The 9,450-nt window shown below is 32.1% G+C and overlaps 1 protein-coding gene across 1 annotated transcript; it reads right to left on the bottom strand.

Moving 5' to 3' along the window:
• Nucleotides 1-2,900: 2,900 nt before the first annotated feature.
• LOC105794169 (protein RETICULATA-RELATED 4, chloroplastic) lies at nt 2,901-7,121 on the bottom strand. The gene is made up of 8 exons (XM_012623203.2): nt 6,367-7,121; nt 5,898-5,966; nt 4,296-4,427; nt 4,127-4,180; nt 3,975-4,019; nt 3,631-3,770; nt 3,265-3,390; nt 2,901-3,177 (listed from the first exon to the last, which is right to left on the bottom strand). Exons 1-8 carry the CDS (start codon nt 6,895-6,897, stop codon nt 3,114-3,116), a joined length of 1,161 nt encoding a protein of 386 aa, XP_012478657.1. The 5' UTR covers nt 6,898-7,121; the 3' UTR covers nt 2,901-3,113.
• Between the last annotated feature and the right edge of the window lie 2,329 nt (nt 7,122-9,450).

Genomic DNA, 9,450 nt, shown 5'->3' with positions numbered 1-9,450 from the left:
TATTTTCATTATTTTATTTTATATTAAGAATTTAGTTTTCTTGCATGTTTTTGGTTGAAATGAATTATGAAAAAAGAAATCATTATATATAAAAAGAATTCTATTTTCTTTAAATTATTTTCTTTTTGGTTGGTTGATTGATTAATAGTACAAGTTTAGTTTTTTAAACAAACTATTTAATCGTAACTTCAGTTTCTATGTAATATCACATGGAATACACATGATATAATGACTAATTATAATTATAATTATAAAGTGAAATACAAATTATATATGACAAATTTAATTTCTATAAATTTAATTTTGAAGCAAATATGTAAAATTTTAAAAGACAAAGATAACTTTGAATATTTAAAATATATGTTAATTTTTGTATTTTAAAGTGACGTTGAAAAAAACTCAAAATTCGACTAAATAATTTCTTTTTTCTTCATGTTATTTAAAACACAAATCACTATTTTTAAAGTTTAATTTTATCGTCATAACTCCTTTTAACAATATTGTTTCTAGAGTTCGGTCTGAGTTATTTCTTAAGAGCGTAAATTATTTTACCACTACATTAAACACTTGTTAATATAAGTTGCATACCCCACTAACACACTTATTGGCTTACTATCTTGAGATAGCTTTAGCTTACAATACCTCTAAGTATACAAGTCACTTATGTGTAGACCTTAACTTAATATTAAAGTTAATATCACAAGTGATTTGAACTACAATCGGATTAAAGATCACTCAACCAGGTTCAGTAAAATGCGTTCCTAGTCCATACTAATTTATCTATGTCTACTTAAGAGTTAGTCTTGCACATATAGTCATTGACAAACTATCTCAATGTGGGGACTTTAAATAACATAATAATTCTCACATAAGTTACTTGTTCCTCGTAATGCTCGGTGACAAATCACCATAATTTCTAGGAAAAATAAACTTAACTAAAACTAAAAATTAAAGAAAAATCAAAGAATATTATTGAAGAGGCTGTGACCAGTAACCAGCCTCCACAGGCTGGCATCTGTCGACAATAAAGCCAAATTTTGGTTTTAGAAAGGTAAGCAACTATAGTTCTTTTCTTCTGAAGAGAAAGGTGAAGATGAACTAATTTAAAATTTTATATTTTAAATAAATAGTTAATAATATAAATTTAAAGAAGTTAAATTCTCAATTTAATTTGAATAAATTTTTGTTTATTTAAATCTATTACAAAACAATAATGTAAAAGAAGAGTTTATGAAGAATTTAAAATAGTTTAAGTTTATAAACATTTTAAATATGAAATTAAACAACGTTTTAAAGTTAATTTATAAAACTTTATTTGAGACCGAAAGCATTCAAGAACTGTAAATTTTAAAATTTAAAACAAATTTAATTATTCAATTGAATAAAGAAATTAAATATATTTTCTTATTGATTCTTTATGATAAATTGTCATGAGTTTAAGAAAATTATTTAGTTGAGAAATTAATTTAGTTAAATTAATTGAATATGTAATATTTATTTTGAGAAATAGAAAATAAATATTGTGTTTGATTAAATTTAAACTATTGAGTCAAAAGTTCAAAAAGCACATATAATTGGACCCAATACATTAGAGATTTAACATGCCCTCGTATAGCATGTGAGGGATGACAACCCTAGTAAAAATCCCTAGAGTGTGTCGCCCATCTCTATATCACTCAGAGTGAAATTGTGTTTTCTATTTAAATAATATTATTTATTAAGAGTGTGTTCAATCAGGATTCTTATACTTCTCTCTATAAATAGAGAGCACTGGTTGACTTAAAAGCATACTTTATAGATTATTGAGTTATTGTTATTCTACCATAAAGTAGTGAAAATTTATTTACTTAAAATAAATTGTATTTCTGAGAATCACGATCTTTACCCGTTTTTTATAGAGAGAATTTACTTTCTAGATCGTTTTCTTTATTATGATTTGGTTTGTGTTGCTCGAGCTCACATTCGATACAATTCATGATACGAGGATAACAAAGAAAGTCATTCAGTTGAAAGTCAGGATAAACTAAATCCATCTTGCACAAAGCACTAGTACTATTTCGGTTAAGGGTTATTATTACAAATATCACACGAGTGTTTGATTTTGAAAATTTTTAAAACTTCCATTGTAACTATAAAACTATTTTCTTAACCGGTTTTCCAACATTATAGATATATATACAGATGTCTTAATGCATGATTCAGTACCCAAGTTTGACGTTTTTTTTCTAATGTGGTACCTATGTTATTTTTAGTCCAACTTGATTCATGATTTGACAAATGTTATTGTATATATTTTAGTACCCCAAATGTAACAATATTAATTTTTAGTGTTCAATTCAAGCTTTAAAGTTTATTCAATGAAAATTCATAATCAACTAATAGTATTAGCAATTAACATTCATTAAATCAAATCTAAAACACGGATTAAAAATCACATCCAGATTGTATTTGACAAATTAAAAGCAAAATTAAACAAATTCACAATTAAAACTGAATTTATTCTATTAACAAAATCATGAAAATTTCAAACCTAATGATATTAATAAGTAACTTTCATCAAACCAATCCTAAAACCGAATCAAACACTAAGAAGTTAATACCGTTACCTTTTAGTACCAAAATATATAACTTTTAATATTAAAATACAAAACATGTTGAATCATTATACATATTAAGATACATAGATTAATTTTATTTATATTTCTGCTTCAAAAACATATTTGTATTTCAATTTTAAATGTTTAGTTTTATGTTAATTTTATGGAAAAGAATTCACTTTCTAAGTATTTCAAAACTTACCATTTATAAATTACTTTTATCTTTTACGGTGTTGTGTATGTGTCTATATAATGATTTAATTTAGAAAAATTTTAATAAAACTTTATTAGAAGAAAAAAAAATCATCAAAAAGGAAAACCTTTATAAGAAAATCAGAATACACAGACAAGAAAGAACGTTTGGGAAAAAAGCACAAAAAGAGTTTCTTTTATAAGAAAATGTCAAACAAAAGTAATTGTATTGTTATGAAAACTGGCATGGGAGGCAACAAAGCTTTTCCAGCAAACCTCCTTTGATGGGGAAAACCACCATAACTGGTTGGTTCCAACCTCAACCTATGCTGCTGTGTCCTCTTCGTGAGCCTTCTGAATACCGACCAAGCGAGCATAATCCACCCACCTATACCCAACCAAATTTGAAATCGTCAAAATGAGAAAATCGACCATCGTATTGTAGCATGTAAAATAGTTGAGGGTTCAGTCTTACAATAGAGAACCCAAGAATGTGTTGCCTGTTCTAACGGCAAAGCATATTGCACTCAACATAAGCTTGTGCTGGTGCAACAAAGGCTCCAGAATCCGTTGTTCAATTACACCAGCCAGCACTTGGTACCTATTCAACAACACACAATCCTCAGCAAAATGTTCCAAATTACGTTCAGATCATTTTCTCATTATGGAATGGAATTAGCATTCCCAACATGTTTGTTTTATGGGTATGAATCTGAAAATACCAACTTCAAAACATCATCAGGCTCAACTATGTAGAACCTGGTATTATGTAATATTAGGCAACTCCATGAACCATAGTGCTTTGGGAACTATTTTCAGTAAAAGTATGAAATCTAAATACCTGAGGTTGCTCGAAACTGCCATATATACACCATAGGCAACACTGGTGGATAGTATAGGAACATTTTCAACTTCAGCTGCCGATGTCTTATCAACGGCCTTCCTAGCATTAATCAAAGCATTTGTGATGGCTGTCCCAACCTACAACAAACTTAACCGTAAAATACCAGCAAATCCAGATATACTCGTTTTGCACACAAAAAAAAGAATGATGCTCTTTATAGAAATGGAAAAGATAATAAAATTTGACAAAAAGTTGAAAAGAAACCGTATATATTAGATCCCAGTAGAAAGAATATAAACAAAAAATGTCGAAGAAAAAGGAAACAGCTGCCAAAAACTTACCAGCGAAGAAGTGGTGCCCACTGCAAAAAGCTTTGCGCCGTTACGCTGCTCATACAATTAAAACACAATAAGATGGTTTTATTATTACCTCAAATATTCAGGACAAGTAACTTGTTATTCAAAAGTTTATGAAAAAAGAACGCGCTGCATACCATTACTGCTCCTAATCTCTGCAAAAGTGAATACGAAGTACCAGGAAGAGCAACCTACAGGCAAGAATTTTGATCGCAACCATGAATCATTTGTATTTTAACAGCTTTAAGATATGTATAGATGCAAAGTCTTGATGCAACTTTATTGGCAAGAATAAAAGAAAGAAACCTGGAAAGCATTATCAGGGCAGCTATAGAAGAACTTGGAAATAGCTCCAGCACTGACTGCAAGAGGAGGCCGGAGAGAAACAGTAGGAGCAGGAAGATACACAAGCATGAAATCTGCAATTATGGCCATTACCTAGAAAAAAACATATTGGACATTTTAAATGATAGAAAATAATAGTGTTAATATGCATTATGCAGCCACAATTTATGATGCTAAAAATAATGCAAATTTTTTTAAGAAACCTAGTTGCTTCCTCATAATATTAATTTCTCTAGATAAAAATTTCACTCACAAAGGTGTATCTATAGTTAATTTATTCTACAGCTCAAATACAAAAAGTAGACAGATAATAACAAGTGCTAAAACCTGATATACTACACTTGGCAGCATCTGAATTCTCAAGATTTCTCTGACAAAATCTAAACTCTAATTCAATCTTGCTATTTTTCCCCTTGATAACTAAACAAAACTCCATCTCTCATTTGTCTCAAATGATCATTTTATCAGCCTAGTAGAAGACGAGCTTGCAAGCCCACAAAAAGATATAGTTTAGTATTAAAAGCTTGGTTAGATTACCAGGAGAACATGCATGTATAAACGAGTCACATATTTGATTAAACTCCGTAATAACCATTAATCTTGAACTATAGACTTCTTTACCACCATATGTTATGATTCAAACTCTTCGTTGGATGGTCTAGAGCATTTGAAACATTCCCTAAAGGAAAAGCCCAACGTCGACAAGACGGCACGTGGCATTCGTTCCCCATGATTGATAAGCGGTAACCCCGCCTATCACTTCCTCTTGTTACTAAAACTTATATATCATGCAGCAGCTGTGAATCAAGTATGTTCATCCAACTACAAATGCTTACAATCTATATATGTGTTGTATTTGTAATTGCCGATGCATGATATTGAGCTACTTTAGCTAAGGTCATTTACCAAAGAAAATTTTAAGCAGCTAACAGAATTCATCTAACTATGAAGCATGACATTTCTATCAGTGGAGTGTCCATATGTCGATAAATGTCCAACATGTTGGACACATTAAAAGAAGTAAAAGTAAAATTGAACACTGTCAAATGATGATCAAGATAAAGTCGGACATGAATGGACACAATTGAACATGTTTGGATAAATGATGATTTTTTTCTTCCAAATATGGAATCAACAATTCGGTTCTCATAGGTGTTTTTAAGGTTCAATTTTTGAATTTTGAAAAACTATTTGCAAGTTATTTTTTAATTGAAAAGTACAAATTCAACATATAAAATCTTTTTATAGCCGTCATGTCCATGCTGTGTTCCTAATCTAACAATTATAAGGCAATTCGCTTCTTATCCTTAAAATATATATATATATATATATATATATATATACACAGAGCATTCGAAGGATTGTAACATATTATTCCCCTAATTTCAAATAAAAAACAGTAGTTTGACCATCAAGAAATTCTAAGGATCAATATAATAGACTTGAATTGGCATCAAAATCTTGGGTTTAAATTTATCGAACACGCCATCCTTGCTACTCAGAATCAGAAGAAATGAAGAATGAAAAGGTGCAGGTTTTAAAGAGGTAAGTGAAGAATCATACCACATCAGCAAAAACGATCTCCAGCTCCTTGAAAAAGTTTTCTCTGCGACGTTCATATTCTGCAGCAGTCTGGAAAACATGACAAAAGTATATAAATAGTAGTTAAGATGGAATGATAAAGTAAATGAGACCAAAATTTGGAACATGCATAAACATAGCTCTTGTAGCTTCAATTGCTTTTCCTAAAAATCAACATGCTGTTTTGTTGAACATTTAATCCTAAAACAATCATGCACTTTAAGCAGTTTCATGTAAAGAAAGACTAAAACGTTGACTTAAAACTCCGAAGGCAAAGTATCCCGAAATTCGGGCTAAGATTCAAAGAAAATAAGTGAACCAAAAATGATCAAGTGAAAAAGAATAAAAAGAAAACCTTTAAACCCGATGCTAAGTAAGAATCGGTGAACAAATCTACAGTAGCCATTTGTATATATTGATTAAAAAAAACGAAAAAGGAGGAAAAATGGACCTTGGTGAAGATCCCAACACCACACTCCATGGCAACTTTAGCTAAGAAAAGATCATCAGCCAAAAGCCTTTCTTTAAACCCTCCAAACTGCATCAACCATCTCATAAGCCCCGATTTTTCAAGCCCCAAGAACCTCTCTATGACCGACCCAGGGATCCTCCCAGCCTGGATCGCCGCCGCCAAGTCCTTCGGCAGACTCTCCGTTGACCTCCCTGCCTCCGCCAGTACAATCATCGCCTCTTTCCTGTTCTTATCACCCGCATTCTCGTCATCACCACCCCTGTGTTTTCCATTCTCATCGTTTCCACCGCCGCCACCCGAGTTGTTGTTGTTGCTGTTAATATCACCACCATCGCCGCCGGCGCAGAAGGTTAAGAACGGGGAAGATCGGCTGTGACGGAGACAGGTGGCGGAGGAGGAAAGGCGGAGGTGGAGGTGGAGAGGGAAAGTGGTGGGGAATTTAGGGGTGATGGTAAGGGAATTAGGAGAGGAAAGTGGGGAAGAGGTGAGAAGGCAGGCGGCGATGGACATTGGTGGCGGCAGGTGGTGTCAGAGGCGGAGTTTTGGTCAGAGAAGTAATGGAAAGAGGTGTGTAATAATGAAAGGTTTGTCGTTGGCTAGTTGATCAAAGTTGAAGGATCTGAATCTAAGCAAACGCCAGACCACTTTCTAAGACAGTTTTTGTCTGAAAATCAACCTCCGCTCTTGTCTACTTTAGGGTTTCATTCTTTCCTACTCTTTTTTCTCTCCCCGTGAAACTCACGCTCTCGTTACTCGCCACCTTTTTCTTATAATTTAAATTCCAAATAATGTTTTCTTTAAGAAAATAACTTTCATTATTTTTTTGTGCATTTTCTTATTTCAAATTTTTTATCTAAATAATATAAAAAATATATTTACGGTACCACCTGAGTAAAAAAATATTTACTACAAGAGGATACTCCCTCTCTTGCCTCCCTCTCTTGCCACCAAAAATTGCTTCAATCATTTTTTTTTTAAATAAATTTTTTTAGGCTGATGCTTGAGCAATCGACGGCACCAATATCTAAAATTTAAAAATATCTTATATTTTTATACATGTAAAAAGTAAAAAATTATTTTTTATTGGTGTCGCCGAAGTGTTAGGCGACACTCGAATTTTTATTATAAAATATATTTTTTAAGTTGAAAAAAGTTTAAAATATTCGGGTAATGAAACTTGGATCCATGACCTATCACATTAGTGGCAGGCCGGTGCCGCCTAACAGCTCGATGGCACTGACCTGACGGCCTACCACTAATATGATCCATCGATCACAGGTCCGAATATTTCAGACTTTTTTTTTACTTTTTGTTTAAAAATTATTATTATTATATTATTATTTTCATTATCATAAAAGGGACCAAACCCCACATATTGTTTCCACACGAAAACAAAAACAGACTACCAGCTGATGGTCCCCCACCGAAAACCAAGAAGAAAATGTTAGTATGGAGGTTGGTTTTTTCAGTAGTATAATTAGTTATTTTTTAATAGTAATTTATTTGTATTAAAAGTTTATTTAGTAATAATTATTTAGTTTTTTTTATATTACAAACACTTGGACGTTCCTCTCTCACTTCCAATAGCAGAAGGTCTCAAAAAATAAATATGTATTTTTTGTGATCGTATAATTATTAATAGTTTGGAATTGTGTTGAAATTTTAATTTTTATTGTAATAATATGTTAACTTCAAAATAATTAAAATTGTGTTAGTTTAGATATTTGTAATTTTTTTTGTAGTGTATGTTTATTAAGATAGGTTTTTCTGAAAGTGCATGTTTATTTTAGTAGAATTATTAGAATTGGGTATTAAGACATATTTGTGTTGAAAGTAATATTAAGATTGGTTTGACTAGTATATATATTTTTTATTTTAATAATAATTTGTTTATTTTATGATATAAAAGTGAACATTATATGTTTTTTTGAGTAATTAGATTTCTGTTTATTACAAAAATGGGTTTCGGAAAAAGTAATTGTCGTTATTTTTATATTGTTTATTTGTTAAGTCGATGATTAAAATTTTAATTGTTTGTGCAAAAATCGAAATGGATTTTTTAATTACTACAAACGATCACACAGCAAGGACGGTCCATTTGCCAGTAAAAAAAGTTCTAATGTTGTACGTAAATTTTTATTTAATTGTGAGATCTTAACCAATGTTATAATTTAATATGATTAGGGTGTGTACTACGTGTTGAAGTCGCGTGGCTATGGTCCGAGCTACCGGCCGGACAAACGGATTATGATCTACCTAGATGCCACGAGATTTGGATCAGCGGCATTAATCCGTGTGTTTGAGTTGAGGGCTGACTTAATATCGGCACGGGTTGACCAGTGGCACCTAAAGACGCACACCTTTCATTTTCCGTGTGGGGAATGCACCGTCACACTGGAGGATGTCGCACTGCAATTAGAGCTCTCTGTGGACGGTGATGCGATAATCGGTTCAAGCCACATGGCAAATCCTGCGGCGCTCTACTATAACTTGCTTGGATGCTCTCCCAGTAATGGTACATCTAAATTTATGGGTTTAAAATTTTCGTGGTTGAAGACCAATTTTGAAACATTGTTGAATTATGTAACCGAGAGGGCGAAGATGTCCGTTGCTCAGGCCTATATACTGCAGTTTGCAGGAAATTACTTATGTCGGATTCCAATAATAATAGAGCCCACTTGATGTACCTGCCCTTACTAACTGATTTGCAAGGTGCCCATTCCTACAATTGGGGTTCAACAGTACTAGCAACGCTATATCGTGAGCTTTGTTGGGGGACAAAGCCCAGAACACAAGATATAGGAGGCTGTCTAATACTTCTACAATCCTGGGCGCTATACAAGATGTCATTTTTGGCACCAGTGGATCACCAAGTAAATATGTTCCCACTTGTGAATAGGTAAAAAAATTTGAAACTTGGATCAAGATTTTATTTATGAAAATATCTTCTTACGATTTTGGTTTATTTTTTAGATGGTATACTTGTCCGAATATTGGAAATTTAGAAACACTCATTGTAATAGCCTGTTTTCAGTGATGTCAAAAACATTGGTTTTGGGACCA

This window comes from Gossypium raimondii, chromosome 7, assembly GCF_025698545.1.
Source record: "Gossypium raimondii isolate GPD5lz chromosome 7, ASM2569854v1, whole genome shotgun sequence".
Classification (NCBI taxonomy): Eukaryota; Viridiplantae; Streptophyta; class Magnoliopsida; order Malvales; family Malvaceae; genus Gossypium; species Gossypium raimondii.
Note: the sequence above shows the minus strand (reverse complement) of the source record. Positions and strands in the feature narration are given on the sequence as shown.